Consider the following 22,841-nt stretch of genomic DNA (forward strand, 5'->3'; position numbering starts at 1 on the left):
TAGATCCTTTTACCATTCTAGCCATCCTCCTTAGGACATGCTGCTTTATCAGGATTTTAATGGAGTCCATAACTGAGCTAATGCTAAACAAATGGGCCAATCTTGAAGATGCTCTTTTAATCACTGCCACAGAGTAAAAAGAGGACCAGTGGAATTAAGGATCTTCCTTTAAAACTAAGAAGGCAAGGAAATTATTCTGGGAAATACCTAGACAAAAATGATCAACATTCTTTAAATGTTTTGATACTTAGAGGATTGTATCTCTGTTATCCAGAAAGTCCATTTATGCTGACCATCTAGGACTTCTTCTCTCTCCATCCGTGTCATTCTCCCAGTATGTAATACACTGTCTTGCTAGAGGAGAGAGGGTGTTAATGACCCTGTAAGCTCTGGACCTGCTGCACAGCTGCTGACTCAGCAGTGTGATGGATTGGTCCCCATCTCTGCCTGCTCCCTGGGGTGGCAGCCTGGGGTAACAGAGGCCACGAGTGGGATGGGCCCGGCTGGGATGGTACACGGAGGAGAGCTCCTCGAGCTAACCGACCTGCCAAGTGAGAATGAGCCTGCTCCCTCTTCTCACCAGCACTGGCTCCAAACACCTGGGCCAAGCTTCCACAGATGCCAGTTTGGACAGAGTCTTTACTTCTGTCTGTGGGTTCCACACCTATCCTTAGAATATAACTGATAATATCATCAGCAACAAAACGATAGGACTGAGGAGAAGAAAGTTAAGAGACCTTGACTATTTTTTTGGCTTCTGTGTGAACATGAGCTTCTTGCTTAGGATCCTAGACACATTTCTTTCTTGAGGAAATACATTTTCATCAGTACCAGATACTTGGGTTTACAAATTATGTATTTTAAACACAAAATGCTATTACTTTAAAAAATGGGTTTTCAAAAAAAAAAATAAATAAAAAAAAAATAAAAAATGGGTTTTCAGATTGGCTTAATTTTTTGATGTTTGTAATTAAATTACCTTATAATTTTAAAAGGAATATTGTGATCTAGATTTTCTGGTCTCTTGCATAATTTCTAGATGCATTTCACATGACAATCAGTTCGATAGCACTCATATATAACTCTCAAAAAAGGCTTTCAAGGAGGGTTATGAAAGCTTCTTCACTCCCTAGAGAACTTTAAGCCTGGAGAGATGCCCGTATATCCTAGATAGTTTTATAAGACAGTCCTCTTTGGAAATACCATGCTCAACCAGATGTTCTCCAGGGGGTTCCTTTCACAGTTCTGTAATTTAGTGATTTAATTCAAAAAGCCATGAATTTATTAATATATTTTGAGAGCTTTGTTATGGCAAGAGAGGCAAGATAACTAACAGCCCTTGATCTAGACTTTCACATGCCAGGACTATTAATTTATCTATGTGAAATTAATTATAAACTGTTTACCTAATAATCTAGGCCAGGAAAAAATAAAAGATGAACGTGTAACAGTCAGTCAGAAGAGTGATTTAAGAGCCTTATTTCAAGGTCTGCTTTGGGGGAAAAAAAACAACTCTGTAATGCATAATTAAAGTTATCCATATGATTTTCAGTATTTGAGAAGAGAAATGTATGTAAATGAAAAGTCTGTTTCCTTTATAAATGGAGTCATAAAAATGTTTGGTCCATTCTTTCAGGGATAAAATGAAACGTGGACAGAATTCCCTTAGGAAAAGCTACAAGGATGATAAATGAACAACCTTTATGACATAAGGTGAAAGAGCACAGTTCTATATATGGAAGCATTTCCTGCATAACTTTAAAAATCAGCTTTTCTATAACACTTAGAAAAAGCATCATGCCAAAATTGCTATTCAAAGGGAAGGAAAACCAGGATGAAAAAGAATACCTTTCATGAAAGGACTTTTGTAATAACAACGCTTTTCAACATAAATTCAGGGTATGTGGGTAAATTAGAATTGATTACTATATAATAGCTTCATTTCTTCAAAAATTAAATCTTGACTAGAAATTCGTGAAAAAAATTTTTTTGCTACTTTAAACAGAAAGCCCAAATGACAGAATAAAACACTGATTGACTGGGATGCTATATTACATTATCAAATGGCACATACCTATTTCAAATCGAGAAAACAGTAAGAATTCTTTTCAGGAAAATTCAAAAGTTAATTCATTATAAATTAAAATATTAATAAATAATAATTTCATTTTTATTATTCATTTTCTCAAATTTCTTCAGAGAAAGAAAATGATGACAAATATTCTACTAGATGGACTAGAAAAATGTACCCTTTGATAACTGGGGAAAGGATCAAGAAGCAGTCACAGTGAAAAGTAAATGTGATGCAAAGTGTGATGGTAAAGGCAGGTTTACTAATGCCCCGGGCATCACAAGGATAGGCCTCAACACCATTCTGGGGCATCACAGTGCCTGGGAAAGCATCCAGTGACTTTTGGTCCCTCACAGTGCAAGTTCAGGGAGATTCGTTCCTCCAGTCCTCCTCCCTTGTGGAATCACCTGTGTTACTAGACCACACCATCCTATACCAACAGTGTGTGATGCTGCATTGTGCCAAATTGCCTCCAGAACACAGAAGGCGGCAGAAACCAGAGCTACATGGAATTTATGACTCTTACTTCCCTCAAACACTTTTTTTCCTCTATTGTATTACATAACTATCTCTTCTGATGAAGCTACATACATCACAGATTTAATGTAATTGATGAAGTAAGAGGTTCATTCATTACATATATTTAATTCTTTGAACTTTCAGACTAGAATAGAGAAGTCACCATATTTTACCTTGTTTTGACCTGAAAGAAATTACAGCTCAGATCTTATACATTATTGACCATTCTGCAAAGCAGAGCACCAAAGCTGAGCAAATAATAAAGTGGTTTAAAAAAAAACAAAACAGAAAGAGAATAGTAAATTTAATATATTCTAACACAAAAGATTTAAAAGTATCATCTGTTTTCTATGATAGCTATCACAACCTTAAACAAGAGCTTTCTTCAGTCTATTTTGGAAAAAAAACACTTTCGCTACTGATACAACAATCATGAACTATTTGGTAATCAATTTTCATAATTAAGTTATCATCAGTTAATAATAAAATGATTGAGTCCAATGGAGGAATAGGAGACAAAATAATCACTGAATCCAGTGGCCACCTGCATAAACAGGGAGAATTTCTAAAGTTCAAAATGCTGTAAGTTATTCATTGAATATCTCATTACAACCCTTAAACTAGAACCTGAAAAAATTCTATACATTTTGGTAAGATGATTTAACCCTTTAGTCCTATGTAAATGGTTATAATGAGTGAAGGTCTAGAATGCTTTCTGATATGCAGACACCACAATGGAGGGCAGAGTAACCCTGTAGCCCAGCCCTGATAGACACCATAGATTCTCAAACCAAAACATAATGCAACAGACAGTCATGAGAAGACCAGGAGGCTAACTTTTGCTGAGAACTTACTGTATGCCAGGCGCTGTTCTGCTTCACATACACTCATTAACCTTCAGAACAATTATCTCCGTTTCAGAGCTGTTAGGAAGGCTGTTTAGCACAGTGGTTACAAGCAAGAATATTGGAATCAGACTACCTTGCTTGGATTCCCATCCCCACCACTTCACAGTGAATCCTAGCAGGGTCCTTTGGGGCTCCCCAGGCATGGGGGACAGGCCTTTTTGTCCCCTGTTGCTTGGGGGCAATTTCCAGCCTCCAGGAGCTTCCCTGAGTTCCAAAGGGCAGATTCAGTTGCTAATCAAGGGAGGGAGAACCAAGAAACCACCAGAGGCAAGAGCCAGAGCCAGAACCAGAGAAGCTCATCAAGATTAGGAGACCCTAGCACACCCTTCCTGGTGGCTCAGCTGGTAAAGAATCCACCTGCAATGCAGGAGGCCTGGTTCAATTCCTGGGTCAGGAAGTTCCCCTGGATAAGAGATAGGCTACCCACTCCAACATTCTTGGGCTTCCTTGGTGGCTCAGATACTAAAGAATCCACCTACAATGTGGGAGACCTGGGTTCGATCCCTGACTTGGGAAGATCTCCTGGAGGAGGGCATGGCAACTCACTCCAGTATTTTTGCTTAGAGAATCCCCATGGAGAGAAAAGCCTGACAGGCTACAGTCCATGGGGTCGCAAAGTCAGACAGGACTGAGTGACTAAGCAGAGCACACACCCCCTCATCTTGTCAGCAAACTCACCCTTGGGAAGTATTGTTATAAAACTCTTCATCAAAGCTTTCTGGAGGAGGGGCGAGGGTACACACACAGTTTTTCAAGGCAGGAGTCCGCTGTGACCCCTTTGTCTGGCAAAGTAAAAAGGCTATCCTTTTCTACTTCATCCAAAATTCTGTCTCTGAGATGCGATTCAGCTGTACACCGGTGTACAGAAAAGCTTTTGCTTTCGGCATCAGCAGTTCATCTGTAAAGTGGTGGTAATTATATTATCAGCCTCATAGGGTTTGTTGTGAGGTTTTAAAATACAGTAATAAAAACAAAGGCCTTAGGAGAGTGCATCTGAAGTGTTATCTAAGTGTTAACTCTCGATACTCTAAAGAAAAGCATCATGGGACACCAGAGAGCAGAGTAACTTGCCCGAGGTGCTGGATCAGAGCCCAGCCCAGAGCCCTGGCAGCCTGGCCCAGGAGGCAGCAGCTCTTAACCTCATGGGTGTGGCCTGACATTCAACTCTTTTCTGTGCCAGAATGGCAGGCTTTTGTTATGTTGCTTCATTTCAGCTTCGTAACATCTCCACTTTACAAAGATGAAAACCAAGCATGCTAGTCACTGCCTAGCATAGTGGGGATACTTTGGACACTTTGGTGACAAATGATCCCACTCTAAAGGAACACGCAAGTTTAGAGACACTACAGAACTTGCCTACAGGCACCAACTATGAGGAAAAAGGGGTGGGATGTAAACCAGGCTGCACGCTCCCTTCACTGTGCATACACATCACTGCATGGAAACAGGAAGTTTCTCCAGCAGAAAACCAGCATAGGAGGAGAGAACTCATTTTCTGGTAGAGAAACCTTTGCACAACAAGGCCCAGTCTCTCCAGAGTTAGTAACTGGCTTAACCCTTTGTACACCTAAAGTTTTCAACAGCCACAGGAAGTTTTTCCTGTAGTGACATATTTCATCACATACAGGGAAGGAATGAGAAACCAGTTTGCATTTAACTGGATGATAACATGCTCTGAAGTGAAGACTGCCATAATATGAAATACCATAAAAGCCTGGCATAAAGGTGCTTGATTAATTTTTACATACATACACACACACACACAAGTATCAAATGAATAAATTTTTGTGGAAAGTGCACATGTTTATACCCATGAGCACACACATACATTTATTTCTAAATCTGTCTAGATATGTGATGGAGAAACTCTGGATGTTTTCTTTAAGCTTGCCCTGTACAACCTGAACCCCTGGTGAGTCCACTCAGCACATTTGAATAGATGGACCTGCAGGATTAAGCCATTAAAAGCGGCCCCTCTCATTGTGAGAGAGAATCAGACCTCCTCAGACACGTCAGTGGAGGTGACAGCTGTCCAGGCCTCTAACACTCACAGTCAGGCACCCCACTGAATTAACTCATGACTCCCCAACTTAAAAAGAATCTGTTCCTGATCTAATTATAGATTCACCAGTTTCAAGTCAGAGATGTCACCACTGCTGACAAAAAATCTCAAAATTTTGTAGAGCAAGCTCTGCATATCCATTTGAGATACACAAAGGAATAGAACTACATTAACACAGACCTTTGCCCACAGAATAAGTCCAAAATAAATTAAAACTAGAAGTTTAAGTTGAGAAACTAAATAATAAATAAAATGTCCCACTAATAACTTAATGCTTTAAGAAACCTTTGAGAAAGCAATCCCTGCCTAGGTTTACTTGGAAGCCTGAAAAGTAATTGCAGTATAAGCCTGTGGATTGCCGCATTCTGAGTATGACCCCAGCAAAACAATTCCAAACAAGTCTTTATATGAACTTATTAGGCCATGAAAACCTATGCAATCCTGCCTAACAAAGTTAATGTGATTATTCTGACCTGAATCCACAGATTTACAACTTTAAAAGTGGAGTGCGAGGGGTCAACCAAACTAAGCATCTTTTCTTCACCAGGCCTACTGAGGTATACTTGAAATACAACAAGTTGCACACATTTAATGTACCCATTTTGATGAGTTTGGACCTACTTGATACCAGGATACCATCATCACAACCCTGAGAGGGCATCTCCTCTGCAGGTCTAGTGAGGAGAACCCAGCAACACCCCCCACTTAGTAAGGGCTCAGATGGGCTTGTCTGTTTTCGTTTTCCTCCTCCTTTCACCCTGAGTGTAGAGTCTGTCCGACTCTTCTCCCTGGGTAGATCAGTCAACCCCACCGCTCTGTACACAACATGATTTCCAAATAGTGGACTCCCCTGAACCCACTCTTTTCTCTTTCTTGTGTATAATAAAATCCCATGGCTTTCTTATTCAACACACTTCTCTTTTTAATCCTCACAACTTCCCTATCAGGTAGGTTTAGCGATGAGTCATCTAACCCTCAAAAGGGTTAAGAAATTGCTTTAATGCAACTAGGTATTCAGCCACATCACATAGCGCTATAGATGGGTGTCAAGGCAGTGGAATTCCGAGGAGCGGAGGTGAATTGCTGGGGACTTTGCAAATAAAAGTCCTTATGCCATCTGTTCTGTTTCTCTCCCTGCTGTCCCCACAAAGAAACTTCCAATCCTCTGCATTTACATAAAGTTTACAGCAGGAGGGTGTCCAAAGTTTTTATGCTGCCATACTATTTGGAGGTCAGCTGCTACTAAAAGTATGTCTGCGCCACGAGATAAATGCTGGGGGTGGGTACGGAAACTCTGCCAGGGGAGGTACCACATGGATCTGTTGGGCTCTGTCCCAGGCTGACTCTGCCATCTCCAAGGGGCGGATGGCCCCAGGGTGGTCTCCCCTGGTTCTTCACTTACTTGGCTTGCTTCCTCTGGGAAGTGGGGGCTGTCTCCATACCTGTCCTTCTCCCCTGAATCAAATTATAAAGATAATGAGCAATTTCAGGCCTTTCTTGTAGAATATCTCCTAATCAAAAATAAGTGCTCCATTCCCATGATTTCACAGAACACAGAAGGGGAGACCTGGGCCACCTGCCTACACCTGTGCTCTCTCACCACTCAGCACAGAAGAAGGGCGCAGGGACGGGCCTCCCAGAGCGAGTCACACCTGAGGATCCGCAGCACCTTCAGCCTCTGTCACGGTCACCTGTTTGTCACTGTTCTCTTCATCTTGTGCAAGTGCTTAAGTAAAAAAAAAAAGAAAGAAAGAAAGAAAAAGAACAATATTAAGCAAACGTAGCATCATAAGAAAATTGTTTCAGGTCATTTTCTTTTCAGATGGCAATTTGGCAGGAAAAAAGAATGTTAGGTAGAGACCCAAAAAGTAAGTATCACTACTATTTTTTACAATAAATTATTTGGATGAATAGTTTCACTAATACACTGGGCATTTTTCACACTCATTATCTCATTTGTTAAACCAGTAGCGCTGGAGATATCCGATCTCAATTCTCCTTGTCACCTCAGCCCACCCAGACATCATCATGCCAGTTCTGTGCTTTACCAAAGGGGATCTGGGGTAGAGAGAAAGACTGCTACCCAGTTCACGTGAGAACACCATATTTTTATGTCATTTTTTGGGCTAATAGTTTAGTGTTATCCCAGATGGCTCAGACGGTAAAGACTCTGCCTGCAACACCAGAGACCTAGGTTCAATCCCTGAGTTGGGAAGATCCCCTGGAGAATGGAATAGCAACCCATTCCAGTATTCTTGCCTGGGAAATCCATGGGCAGAGAAGCCTGGAGGGCTATAGTCCATGGGGTCACAAAAGAGTCAGACATGACTGAGCAACTAACACATATTATGAAGGAAGCATGATTTTTCTTAAAATTAGAGTATAATTTACAATGTTGTCTTAGTTTCAAGTATATAGTAAAGTGATTCAGTTATACATATGGATATTCTTTTTTAGATTCTTTTCCATTATAGTTTATTACAAGATATTGAATATAGCTGCCTGTACTATACAGTAGGACCTTGTTATTTATCTATTTTACATGTAGTACTGTTCATCTGCTAATCCCAAACTTGTAATTTATCCATGCCCCAACTTCCCCTTTTGGTAACAATACATTTGTTTTCTAAGTCTATGAATCTGTTTCTGTTTTAGAAATAAGTTCATTTGTATCATTTTTTGAGATTCCACATGTAAGTGATATGCTATGATATCTGTCTTTCTCTTTCTGCCTTACTTCAATTAGTGTGATAACCTCTAGGTACATCCATGTTGTTACAAATGGCATTATTTCATTCTTTTTAATGACTGAGTGAAATTCCACTGTATATCTGTACCACATCTTCCTTATCCATTCCTCTGTCAGTGTACATTAAGGTGCTTCCATATCTTGGCTTTTGTAAATAGTGCTGCAGTGAGCTTTGGGGTGCATGGATCTTTTTGAATTAAGAGTTTTCTCTGGATATATGCCCAGGAGTGGGAATGCTGGAAGAAGCATGATTATTTTATATTTGGACTGCATGGAGCATTATTACCACAAAATTCTAAACTATGGAGTCTTGAATTGACCTCTTCTCCCATATTTCTGCAGCATCTCTCTATCAAAGTCCTTGTCACCCTTTCTGCACTGGTGCAATAACCTCCTACCACAGAGCCCCTGATTCCAGCCTCTCCTTACTAAAATCTAGCTTGAGCAGAACTGTTAATAATTAGCCTCAGAAAATACAACAATAAGTACACTGCTCTGGCCTCTGTATTGCTTATCTTATCAACTCTGAACACTGTTCATCACGGAAGGTCATCCTTGAACTCTCTGGCTTCCTCTTCTCTGACTTCCCACTGACATTCAATGTCAGAATGTAGTGTACCCAGCTCTGATGCAAACTCCATGATTTCATCATTTTTCTCCTTACACAGCTTGCTCTGCCATTTTAACAAATATGTACTTAGCACCTGCTAGGTGCCTGGCACTGGGATTACACCTGTGAACAAGACAGGTAAGCCTCTGACCTCGTGAAGGACACACATCACCTGGGGGATGGCTAACAACTACTGCTGCAACTAGTAACAATCACAATTATTAGAACAATAATCTTTAAAAACTAGATAGGAGTAAAGATCATAATAAATAGGGAAATGACGGAAAACCAACTGAGGGAAGTCACTGTGGAGAGCAGGCCAGGCGTGCTGCTTCTCTGAAGAAGCGATACTTGTGCTGAGACTGGGGGTTGAGGCACATGGCGGGTGAGAGTGATGCAAGCCAGGCCTGGAGAGAGCATGGACCGCAATGTGGATGTGAGTCTGAGAACATGGGGTTGGGGGGCAGGGGGTCACTCAGTTCAGTTCAGTCGCGCCTGGCTCTTTGCTACCCCATGAACCGCAGCATGCCAGGCCTCCCCATCCATCACCAACTCCCGGAGTCCACCCAAACCCATGTCCATCGAGTCAATGATGTCATCCAACCATCTCATCCTCTGTCGCCCCTCTCTCCTCCTGCCTTCAATCTTTCCCAGCATCAGGGTCTTTTCAAATGAGTCAACTCTTCGCATGAGGTGGCCAAAGTATTGGAGTTTCAGCTTCAGCATCAGTCCTTCCAATGAACACCCAGGACTCCTTTAGGATGGACTGGTTGGATCTCCTTGCAGTCCAAGGGACTCTGAAGAGTCTTCTCCAACACCACAGTTCAAAAGCATCAATTTTTCAGCGCTCAGCTTTCTTCACAGTCCAATTCTCACATCCATACATGACCACTGGAAAAACCATAGCCTTGATTAGACGGACCTTTGTTGACAAAGTAATGTCTCTGCTTTTTAATATGCTGTTTAGGTTGGTCATAACTTTCCTTCCAAGGAGCAAGCATCTTTTAATTTCATGGCTGCAATCACCATGCGCAGTGATTTTGGAGCCCAGAAAAATAAAGTCTGACACTGTTTCCACTGTTTCCCCATCTATTTCCCATGAAGTGATGGGACTGGATGCCATGATCTTAGTTTTCTGAATGTTGAGCTTTAAGCCAATTTTTTCACTCTCCTCTTTCACTTTCATCAAGAGGCTTTTTAGTTCCTCTTCACTTTCTGCCATAAGGGTGGTGTCATCTGCATATCTGAGGTTATTGGTATTTCTCCCGGAAATCTTGATTCCAGCTTGTGCTTCTTCCAGCCCAGCATTTCTCATGATGTACTCTGCATATAAGTAAAATAAGCAGGGTGACAATATACAGCCTTGACATACTCCTTTTCCTATTTGGAACCAGTCTGTTGTTCCATGTCCAGTTCTAACTGTTGCTTCCTAACCTGCATACGGGTTTCTCAAGAGGCAGGTCAGGTGGTCTGGTACTCCCATCTCTTTAAGAATTTTCCACAGTTTATTGTGATCCATGCAGTCAAAGGCTTTAGCATAGTCAGTAAAGCAGAAATAGATGTTTTTCTGGAACTCTCTTGCTTTTTCGATGATCCAGCAGATGTTGGCAATTGATCTCTGGTTCCTCTGCCTTTTCTAAAACCAGCTTGAACATCTGGAAGTTCATGGTTCACATATTCCGAAGCCTGGCTACGGAATTTTAAATTGGGAACTGCATGACGTGATGTCTATTTTCAAAAGTTCTATTTACCTGCTTTGAGGGGACCAGGCTTAGGAGAAGCAAGACAGGAAGCAGGGAGCCCAGTTAGGTGACCATGGCTTACCACCTGGGCTAGAAATGACCGCAGCACAGACCGGGGTGGGGTGAGGGGGCCAGATGAGCTGAAGCAACAGGGAGAATCTGAGCTGTGTTTCTGAGACATAATTTGCCATGAACTGAATACCAGAGGCAAGGGACTGCATGGGAGTGGGGTCGGGGGGCGGGTGGCAGGGAGATTAGTGAGAAAAGGCAATCCAGAATGATACCTGAGTAGAATAAGTCATTGCTTGTGCCCACTGTACCACTTATTCTTTTTGCCTTCTCCATCAACAGCAGGCCCCAAACACAGCACCCTACCGACAGTGAGGTAGCCCACTGTGCTTTCGGATTTAGCTGGCACCGTTTTGTGTACTTTTAAGTACTATGCTCTCTACTCTGTATTCCTTCAAGCATTATTTCATGTACCTTTTGCTTTTACGTGTCTCTTATGCCCACTGTGTGGCACTCGCCATGGTGCCCACCTAGAATGCTGCGCACACACTGAGAGTGCTGTAAAAATTAACTGAGATGAACAATTTCTCCCCAAGTGACCAAAAAGGCACACACTGATTACACCTACATACCTAAGCTATGCTTTTCACAGCCATTTATGAAAAAAGAAGAGAGGGAAAGTCTTTTCTTAAACTCCATGGAAAACCAGGATAACTCCTACCAGCTGAGCATTATAAAGCAAGGCAGGAACAACAGAAGTCGACAGAAGCTTTTCTTCTGTTTTCAGCAAAAAGTTCCATTCACGCTTGTTCAAAGGGGGCCCTCTGTTGCTACTGTTGCCCAATTAGGAGGAAATTTAAGAATAAAAAGAAACAACACTAATATTTTCTCTGAAAAACTAGAGACATAAATGAAAAGGGAATATTAAAATACAAAATAGCATCTACAATTCTACTTAAAAATGCAGTGGGTTGTAGAAATAAGTAAACTATCTGAAATATTGTAAGAACCCTTTCTTCATCCTGTAACAAGGAACAGTGTTCCTAGAGGGCAAGTCAACAATATGCCAACAGGGAACAACTATGCCTGCATTAAGTACTCACTATACCTTGGCACTTAATTTATGCTTTATTTGAATTTTTGCTCTTTAAAGTTTTAGTTTTGATGAAAAAAAAAGAAAATTAAATTTTGGAGTATTTTGGCCTGTTAAATGCATGTTTCTGTTTTTAAAACAATAATCTTCTGATATCTATGCATTTCTTTTTTTCATGTTATTATACTGCATCATACAACATGCAGGATCAGTCAGTCAGTTCAGTTAGTTCAGTCGCTCAGTCTTGTCCAACTCTTCGTGATCCCATGGACTGCAGCATGCCAGGCCTCCCTGTCCATCACCAATTCCCGGAGTTCACTCAAACCCATGCCCATTGAGTCGGTGATGCCATCCAGCCATCGCATCCTCTGTCATGTCCTTCTCGTCCTGCCCCCAATCCCTCCCAGCATCAGGGTCTTTTCCAATGAGTCAGTTCTTCGCATCACGTGGCCAAAGGATTGGAGTTTCAGCTTCAGCATCAGTCCTTCCAGTGAATGTTCAGGACTGATCTCCTTTAGGATGGACTGGCTGGATCTCCCTGCAGTTCAAGGGACTCTTAAGAGTCTTCTTCAACACCACAGTTCAAAAGCATCAATTCTTCAGCACTTAGCTTTATTTATAGTCCAACTCTCACATCCACACATGACTACTGGAAAAACCATAGCTTTGACTAGATGGACGTTTATTGGTAAAGTAATGTCTCTGCTTTTTAATATGCTATCTAGGTTGGTCATGACTTTTCTTCCAAGGAGTAAGTGTCTTTTAATTTCATGGCTGCAGTCACCATCTGCAGTGATTTTGGAGTCCAAAAAAATAAAGTCTGTCACTGTTTCCCCATCTATTTGCCATGAAGTGATGGGACCAGATGCCATGATCTTAGTTTTCTGAACGTTGAGCTTTAAGCCAACTTTTTCACTCTCCTCTTTCACTTTCTTAAATTGAAGAAACTAGGGAAAAATCACTAGACCATTCAGGTATGACCTAAATCAAATCCCTTACGATTAGACAGTGGAAGTAACAAATAGATTCAAGGGATTAGATCTGATAGACAGAGTACCTGAAGAACTATGGCCAGAGGTTCATGACTTGTAGGAGGCAGTGCTCAAGACCATCCACAAGAAAATGAACTGCAAAAAGGCAAAATGGTTGTCTAAGGAGGCCTTACAAATAGCTGAGAAAAGAAGAGAAGCTAAAGGCAAAGGAGAAAAGGAAAGATATACACGTTTGAATGCAGAGTTCCAAAGAACAGCATGGAGAGATAAGAAGGTCTTCCTCAGTGATCAATGTAAAGAAACAGAGGAAAACAACAGAATGGGAAAGTCTAGAGATTTCTTCAAGAAAATTAGAGCTAATAAGGGAACATTTCATGCAAAGATGGGCACAATAAAAAACAGAAATGGTATGGACCTAACAGAAGCAGAAGATATTAAGAAGAGGTGGCAAGAATATGCAGAAGAACTATACAAAAAAGATCTTCATGACCCAGATACCCACAACGGTGTGTTCACTCACCTAGAACCAGATATCCTGGAATACAAAGTCAAGTGGGCCTTAGGAAGCATCACTATGAACAAAGATAGTGAAGATGATGGAATTCCAGTTGAGCTTTTTCAAATACTAAAAGATGATGCTGTGCAAGTGAGGCATTCTATATGCTAGCAAGTTTGGAAAACTCAACAGTGGCCACAGGACTAGAAAACGTGTTTTCATTCCAATCCCAAAGAAAGGCAATGCCAAAGAATGCTCAAACCATCACATAATTGCACTCATCTCACATGCTAGTAAAGTGATGCTCAAAATTCTCCAAGCCAGGCTTCAACAGCACATGAACCGTGAACTTCCAGATGTTCAAGCTGGGTTTAGAAAAGGCAGAGGAATCAGAGATCAAATTGCTAACATCTGTTGGATCATCAAAAAAGCAAGAGAGTTCCATAAAAACATCTACTTTTGCTTTATTTACTATGCCAAAGCCTTTGACTGTGTGGACCACAACAAGTTCTGGAAAATTCTTAAAGAGATGGGAAGTCTGGCAGACCACCTGACCTGCCTCTTGAGAAATCTGTGTGCAGGTCAGGAAGCAACAGTTAGAACTGGACATGGAACAACCGACTGGTTCCAAATAGGGAAAGGAGTACATCAAAGTTGTATATTGTCACCCTGCTTATTTAATTTATATGCAGAGTACATCATGAGAAACACTGGGCTGGATGAAGCACAAGCTGGAATCAAGATTGCTGGGAGGAATGTCAATAGCCTCAGATATGCAGGTGATACCACTCTTATGGTAGAGAGTAAAGAACTAAAGAGCCTCTTGATGAAAGTGAAAGAGGAAAGTGAAAAAGTTGGCTTAAAACTCAACATTCAGAAAACATGCAGGATGGTGAATTATAATTTCATGATTGAGAGTTCACACTATTTTTGAAATTTAGACATAATTCTTAGTACATACAACTAGAACCAAACAAAGGGAAGATTACCAAAAAAGGCATACTTGGGATAAGAATTCAGTCCTGTATTTCTTGCTTTTCCTCAACAACAATACGACATTACTTATCACATATTGAAGACCTCAAAATGTGCTGCCCAAGGTTATATGTTGGTTAACAGAGACAGAATTAGTAACAGAAGTACATTAAAGGCACGTCACAGAGGTAACTCAGCTGATCGCAACATGGGTAATGAAGAGACACTCAAAGTGCTGCTGAACTCAACCTCGGCACCCTGATAATGAAGAAAAGAGTGTGGTCTCTTACTACACACAACATTACTTTATTGGAAATACTGAAAAAAATATGATTCTAAGAATGTATTTATAGCTAGTGGCTCACGTATACCACTTGGGGAAAAAAAAAAAAAAACAACACCTTATTTATTGTGGCCTTCTGAGGATTTATAATCACCCCATGAAGTCTCATGGATGACACCTAAAAGAGAATGCCTTATTGATGCTTTAATGTGAAGATCAATGTCTACGACTACGTATGGGGGCACTTTCTCTCTCCATGCCTCCTCAGAGTGTGGCTCATCTGGCAGAACAAGGAGGAAGCAGTTACTTGGATTTTGAGCTGAATTCTTTTATCTGATCAGAATAAGAATCTGCTGGAGGAAATTTTCCTCTGCAAATATTGATTCTGGACGGTTCCCTCCCATGGCACAAAGATACAGGAATGACAGCTTCTGGGACCAACAGGCTCGAAGCCTTGCTCTCTGCCAACACAAACCATCCGCTTATCTCTCAACACACAGAGTCCAAGAGCCAGAAAAGGTCTTTGAAAATAACTTATCACAACAAAAGTCACAGTACAAGACCTGAGGCATACACTTCAAATGGTAAACAGAGAGCCCACAAGAGAATTAAGACTATATGTGGATTAATTAGCACTAAATCACATAAGAGTACTGGGTTTAATTCTATCTCTTTGTAAGTTCAGTTCAGATCAGTTGCTCAGTTGTGTCCAGCTCTTTGTGACCCCATGAACTGCAGCACACCAGGCCTCCCTGTCCATCACCAACTCTGGAGTTTACCCAAACTCATGTCCACTGAGTCGGTGATGCCATCCAACCATCTCATCCTCCGTCGTCCCCTTCTCCTCCTGCCCTCAAGTTTTCCTAGCATCAGGGAAAACTTTTCAAATGAATCAGCTCTTCGCATCAGGTGGCCAAAGGGTTGAAGTTTCAGCTTCAGCATCAGTCCTTCGATGAATGTTCAGGACTGATTTCCTTTAGGATGGACTGGTTGGATCTCCTTGCAGTCCAAGGGACTCTCAAGAGTCTTCTCCAACACCACAGTTCAAAAGCATCAATCCTTTGGCGCTCAGCTTTCTTTATAGTCCAACTCTCACATCCATACATGACTACTGAAAAAACCATAGCCTTGACTAGACAGACCTTTGTTGACAAGTTAATGTCTCTGCTTTTTAACATGTTGTCTAGGTTGGTCATAACTTTCCTTCCTAGGAATAAGTGTCTTTCAATTTCGTCGCTGCAGTCACCATCTGCAGTGATTTTGGAGCCCAAAAAATAGTCAGCCACTGTTTCCACTGTTCCCCCATCTATTTCCCATGAAGTGATGGGACCAGATACCATGATCTTAGTTTTCTGAATGTTGAGCTTTAAGCCAACTCTCCTCTTTCACTTTCATCAAGAGGCTCTTTAGTTCTTCACTTTCTGCCATAAGGGTGGTGTCGTCTGCATCTCTGAGGTTAGCCAAGAGCAATTCAAGAGGGGCTACTGGTGTCAGCCTCTGAGGATGCCAGGATTATCCTGACTGTCACCGTCTTGCTGCCTTGGGGACAAGAGGTTCTCTCTCCCCATGACTTAACTGGGATGGTTGCTAAGAAAACTCTCCTAATAACTCTGTTAAAACTGTTACTGAAACACAAGAGGAACTGATGCTCTTTCAGAATGACGTTTACTTAATTCCTGCTCAATGTTGTAAAAGTCAAAGCCAAACCAACTGGTCATTAAATGCAACGACTGTAATGTACTAAGTGACTATAGTTGAGAGCGCTCTTTGAAAATCAACCAGACTATTTTTTTTTAATTTACAAATCAACCAAAAATCATATTACAGACAGAAATTTAGTGTTTCAATGTAAGAAATCAGCAAATCGAGTTAAGAAATGTAATTCATTGAGTACTCTGCCAAGAATTAAAGTTTTGGCAAAAATGTCACCCTTCACCTGTGCAGTACTTTTACAGAGGAAAAGCTCTTTCATAAAGGGTCTCATCTGATGTTCAAAAAACCTACAGAGTTAGGCATGCAAAAACATTCTCATTTTATACAATCCTCCTGTATAAAATGTTGCGTCCGTGGCAGTTAAAGTCGCCCTCAGTCAAGGATAGAGCCGTAACAGCTGGTCAAACTGCAAAATCATTCATGTGGATCCTGACCAGGACTTCTTTCCATTTCTTTTTCAATGAAATAGAACAGAATACAGTGGAAAGAATAGGAAAAAAAATTAAAAGTCAAAATGTACTGCAACTAGTAAAGTTAAGTATTTCTCACAAACCTGGAATTAGATGTATGCCAGGTCAGACTCCTCTGTGTATCCTGCAGGTTGTGAACACAAATATGTTAGGAAAACACAGAAGGTATTCCCAGCCATGGGAGGCAGAATCCCATTTCTCATTATCCAAATAACTAGCTATGTTTTCAGTGCCATTCCTGGAAAAAGGTCGTGGTATTTATCTTACGAGCCCCCTCAACAAGACTCTATCCACTACATCAAGGAGAGCAGCCCTGTGAGAAGACATGGAAGTGAGCTACCAGCAAGACATGCTGACAGAGCGTATTCATTGAGTCACTCAGTCCTGTCCAACTCTTTGCGAACCCACGGGCTATCAGCTGCTAGGCTCCTCTGTCCATGGGATGTCCCAGACAAGGAAACTGGAGTGGGCTGCCATTCCCTTCTCCAGGGGATCTTCTCGAACCAGGGATTGAACCAAGGTCTCCTGGATTGCAGGCGGATGGCTTACTATCTGAGCCACCAGTGAAGGCCATGTTATCTATATATATCCACAAGTGCTCCCAAATGCTCAGATCTTTTCTAATCTTTAAAAAGTAAGGGGAAAAGCAGTTACAAGCCTTACCTAATTGCTATATATGTTTTTAGTAGTGAAATTTGAAAAATAGAGGTCAGAATTTACCATTGAGTTATGTCATATAGTATTTTTAATATTCTTTTAACTCTTTAAAGTTTTATGTATTCTTTTTTCCAGTTTTACTGAATAATAATTGACATACATCACTGTATAAGTTTAACACGTACAGAAGTGATTACTACAGTCAGTTCAGCTAACATCCATCTTCTCTTACAGATACAATAATAAAAAAAGGAAAAAAATTTCATTGTGATGAATATTCTTAGGATTTACTCTCTATGTATCATAGAGCAGTGCTAGCTATAGGTACTGTATACCACAGGTACTCATTTGTCTTATAACTGGAAGTTTGTATCTTTTGACCACCTTGCTCCATCTCCCCCTTCCCCAACTCTGTGCCTCTGGTAACCACAAATCTCATCTCTTTTTCAATGAGTTTGGTTTTTCTATATCCATTCACCCATCAGTGGACACTTAGGCTGCTTCCATGTCTTGGCTGCTGTAAATAATGCTGTTATGAAATGGGGGTGCAGATACCTTTTCAAGTTAGTGTTTTCGTTTCTTTTGGATATATTCCCAGAGGTGGAATTGCTGGATCACACAATAGTCAATTTTTTGAGGATTCTCCATACTGTTTCCACAGTGGCTGTACCAATTTACAATCCTACCATGTCAGGGTATTATAATCTGGTCCATCCAGTGCCATTCAACCTTTCTTTGAAAGCTGACCAACAACCACTCTCTCTGTCTCGATCTATTCAGCCTGTCAGCTGAACTTGAGACTGTTGTTTGAAACTTTCTTTTCTGGGTCCTTATCAGGTTGAAACCCTCTAAAAAAAAATGCAAGTTTCCTGCAGGCTCTTTCCTCTCTCCTCAGTGATATTATCTGTTCCTATGGTTTCAGCTTTCCCCATTATGCGGGTTATTCCCAAATCTGTGTCTCCATCTCTGCCCGCTTCTCTGAGTGCCAGGCCCACATCTCCGCTTACATGCTGAGGATGCTCATTTCACAGACCCTCACATGTCTGCTCCATACAAGCTGCTATGGCATGTGAAGCGGCACCACCTCTGCCCTCAAAAAAGAGTCATCAATTTAATACAATGGGAGGACACGGAGGTCTGAAGTCGCGTGCATCACACACAGTATGTCTTACAGGCCTCTCCCTCCTCCTGGGGTCTGTACTTAGTTCAGATCACCACCAGGAGCCTGCACAGTCTTCTTTCTCCTCAGCCCTCATATCCGTCTCTCACTAGACCCTGTCACTTTTACCTCTGAGACGTTTCTGTCCCTCTTGCTCCCTGCCACCGTCATAGCTTATGACCATGCCACCTCTCGCCTTTCCGCCACTATTGCCACAGCCTCTGAGCCAGCCCCTCCCTCCATCCATTCTCCACTCAGCTGCTCCACTTCCAGATCGCCAGCCTGGTCCTGTCACGCCCCCATCCCTGAAGACTCCTGCCTCTTGCCACTTACAGAACATAACAGCACACAAGGAGCTCAATACTAATGTTCTACTTTTACCAACATTTGACTATTGATGTGCTGAGAAGTGGGAATTCACGGCACTCGGACAACATAATAAATCTACGGTGCGGAGGCTAAAACCAAAGGTAGGTGAAAACCTGCCATCTCCTTCATCATCTCCTTCATCAGATACTCCACACTCCGCACGATTGCCTGGAGCCAGCTCAAGCCACCGAGAGACGGACTCTGGCTGTTTCCTTGTCTCCTGACTGATGGTGTGATTTAGCCCTGCCCCCAGGCAGAGAGGATTCCATTGCAGCTCTTTTGCCTTTGCCTTGTAGAGGACTCGACCCTCCAAACTTTCTTTCCTCCACTTCTTAACAGGTTTTTACCTATTAGGTGTTTTCTTTGGAGTCACATTTAATACATTAATGTCCAGCCAATGGAAAAGTTATTCAACAGAGAAAAATGGTAACGTCACCAGAGCAAAGTGTATCCTTTAATTAGAGCATAAATATTTGCTCCATTGGTGAGAGTAATAAAGAATTCATCAGTACCTGAGCCCAGCAGCCTGTTCGGTTGCCCTTCTTGTGAAGAAATGTACTGGAAATAAACAAGTTTCCTTTTAATGCAAAGATGGATTGTATACAAACCAACTAAAATAAAACCTCAATGAAAAAGTTGCGTTAACCTTAGCAATATTTTTCTTCACCATTTTTCTTGGGAGTCAGAAGGGCTTTCATTTTTAAACACCTTGCAAGAACTGTGTTCTAGTGACAGGACAGGTTCAGGGTAACCCTGTGACTAAAGACTTGAGCAGCAGTGGTGTTCAGACACCTTAAGACGTTCCTTCATTTAAACAGACCCCACTACTCTGTATAGTTTCACCCAAGAATGATAAAGTTTTACAATATTTATCTCAGGGAGTAAAACAAAATGATATCTGGGACCTCCCTGGCGGTCCAGAGGTTAAGACCCCACACTGTCACTGCAGGCAGCACAGGTCTGATTCCTGGTTGGGGAACTAAGTTCCCAGGTGCTGCAAGATGCAGCCAGAAATAAGAGAAAAAGAAAATTATTTCTAAGCGTAACTACATGCCAGCTTCACGCTTTACGCTATCTAACTCTCTCCCACCTCCAGAAGCCCCAGAGGCATACACCCTTTGCTCCATTTCACAGAACAAGAAAACAAATGTCTGGGAGCCGTTACTTCACAGTAAGGGACTAAGCCAGAACTGAACCTGAGTCTCTTAAATTGCTTTTCACAGCTACGAAATTTTGCCTCAAGGACTGTAAACCAGAAAACATAACAGGTCAGATCTACACAGAGTCTTGTTAACTAAGGTTTTATAGTAGGCAAGGAGTCTACATTCCAAAAGTAATGTTTTTTTACATTAAAATACTTCTCACATGATGCTATTTTTCTGTTGTTGTTGTTCCTGAATTGTCTGCAATTGTACTGCTGAATCTTCCCTTGACATTACAGTGAAATTCTAAAACATGCAGAGGAACCACCAAGAATCCCCTCAAAGTCCTTGTGTTTGTAAATACTGATACAAGCAAAGACACCAAACGGTCCAATCACTCAATCAATGTGGGGATGGGAGGGAGCAGATAGGCCAAGAGGAGGCTAGGAAATGTCTGAACACTTTCCTTAACCTTCAATGAACTCTATCCCACTGAATTTTTTTTTAATGCCCTTTTATTACTCATATGGGAGAAAATATGGCATCACTTCTACACTATTCCTAGTATATGACCTTTGTCAAGTTACATCAACTCACCAATCTTAAACTTCATTATCTGCAGAAGGGGATGATTAGAACCACAAGCCCACACGGTAGGTGTGCGGAAAAAAGGATGGAAGTCAAGTGCTTAATCAAGGGTAATTACTTTAAGCTACAAAGCATGTAATGTGCTTTTTTCTTCTCCATTTTCATCTCTGGATGGAATCTTCTCCCTAATCAGACCCTGGGTAGAGCAGAAGATAAAGAGCATAAAGACAAAGCCAATCATATTTGTATTCTGACACCCAAAGAATTTTGCAGCAAGATAATAGGCTTGAAAGTTCACTCTCCTTTGCACATGAAGAACTCTAAAAGTCTTAGATTGCAGAGTTCTCTCTCCTGGGATAGCTAAGCCACAGGTTTATCCCCCTCAAGGAGACAGTCAGGAAGTAATGGTAAGAAAAGGTCAAGCCCATCCCAGTGGTGCTACAAGTGGATCACGGGATGGGGCAGCAGAAAGAGGAGGCAGAAACAGGTCAGACCAGTGGGCCTGAGCCCCCCGGTGGGCTTGGCTCTAAGGCTGGGGTGGGTGGATGATTGAGGGGACACTGAGGATGGGAGTGCTGGTTAGCACACCTACAGGGCTGTGACACACGGCGGGAGATGGTCTTGAGCCCTACCCCAGCCCCACAAGGGGCCAGCACACTCACAGGGGACCATCTGTGAGCACCATAAGGCTTGGAGCAGACAAGGGGTAGGGATGACTTTTCTGAGCTTCTCTTCCTTCCCTGGATGGGAAGTCTGGAAGGACTCAGAAGTATCTCCATGGCCTGGGAAGAGGGGCTGGCTGTGGAATTGCCCTCATCCAGGCCAGGGGCTGACTGGAGCCTGTAGCAGGGAAGCAGTGGGGGTTACATCTCCAGCAAGAGGCAATATGGGGCCAGAGGCCCAGGAAGGTCCAGACACTGAGCCAGCTGCCATGGGCCCCTAACTGCTGCTGCAGATACCCAGCAAGCAGATCCCCCCTGTAGATCCACCCAGCCTACAGCAGCAGTCATTGGCAGGGGCACCACTGCAGAGACCAGAGGAGCCCACGCCACCACAGGACCCTCTCATGCCAGAAACTAGGTGGCCCAAGAAGGGAGATTTAAACTAGGCTCAGGCAAGACCAACATCCTGAGCAGACTGCTTACCACAAAGAAAGTTCGAATCAGAAACAGCTGAAATCTAGAAGCTCACTGGCAGTAGGTAAGACCATACAGCACAGTTGTTGAAAATGAAGAAGAAAGCGTTTCCCATCTACATTTCACCACAGTGAATAATTCTGACAATCTGTTGCCATTTTTGAGTATTAGTATAAGTGCTCTAATGGTTCGTAAACTAAAATAATCCCATAAGATTACCAGATAAGAAAACCTAGCCAAGATAAACGTGGAAAGAAAAAAGTTTTGATACAGCACTAGCACTGGCTGATAGACTACTTTCCACATCCACGCTGAAGGCACTAAGCCAGACATCTTTCCTCTCAAATAAAAGCATATGTATTTTGATTTTTCATATACAATTGATAGAAACTACAGCTATTTTATTTGTCTGACTTTCTTCTTGAAATATCAAGGTAATGAAAAACTGCACTAAAGCAGGCCCCAGGAAAATTCCCTTGGAAGGACCTGGACCACTCACACAAATGTAATCTTTCGTTGAAACTGTTCACTTGATTACAAGATTAACCCTGAAATTAGTTGACTTAAGTAGGCCTAATGTTACTAGCAAAATGAAGCAGCTTCAACAACTTGGATTCAGGTACAAACGATAAGCCTGAATTCCACGCCAGTAATTAGTTTCGGCGATGACTCTGAGATGACTGAAGGGTCCAAGGTGCCCAGTGACCAAGCCTACAGCCTAGGTGTGCTGCTCAAACACCACGAGAGCAGAGGATGAAATCTGCTCCTCCCCTGACCAGACAAGGTGGACAGACATTCCTTGGGCCAGAAGGCTGCTGGGACAACACCCTTACCCTCCTCCACTGGAGCAAGAGAGGTTTCCAGCCACGGCCTATGGATGACCTCTAATCCCTGCTAATTCCCCCTACCTGAAGGTGGAAATTTGTTTTCTTACTACTATTCGATAAATTTGTGTTTGCTCTATAAGGCCTTCCTCAGGCAGAAAAAAAGAACCTTTACCCTGCTCTACCTTCAGAACTAGGATATGGAAATGGGCCTTTTAAACATATGAAAACAAAACTAAAAATCAAAATGAAGAGAATAGAACATAAGAATAGA

The 22,841-nt window shown here is 41.9% G+C and overlaps 1 protein-coding gene across 2 annotated transcripts in view; it reads right to left on the reverse strand.

Moving 5' to 3' along the window:
• The window catches only part of RAPGEF5 (Rap guanine nucleotide exchange factor 5), a 232,373-nt gene that overhangs the window by 106,420 nt on the left and 103,112 nt on the right, over positions 1-22,841 (reverse strand). For both annotated transcript variants that reach the window (XM_043462812.1, XM_043462811.1), the window contains exon 8: positions 7,213-7,286. In XM_043462812.1, coding sequence (XP_043318747.1) covers positions 7,213-7,286 — 74 coding nt within the window. The remainder of the gene's footprint in view (positions 1-7,212; positions 7,287-22,841) is intronic.

This window comes from Cervus canadensis, chromosome 3 (assembly GCF_019320065.1).
Source record: "Cervus canadensis isolate Bull #8, Minnesota chromosome 3, ASM1932006v1, whole genome shotgun sequence".
NCBI lineage: Eukaryota > Metazoa > Chordata > Mammalia > Artiodactyla > Cervidae > Cervus > Cervus canadensis.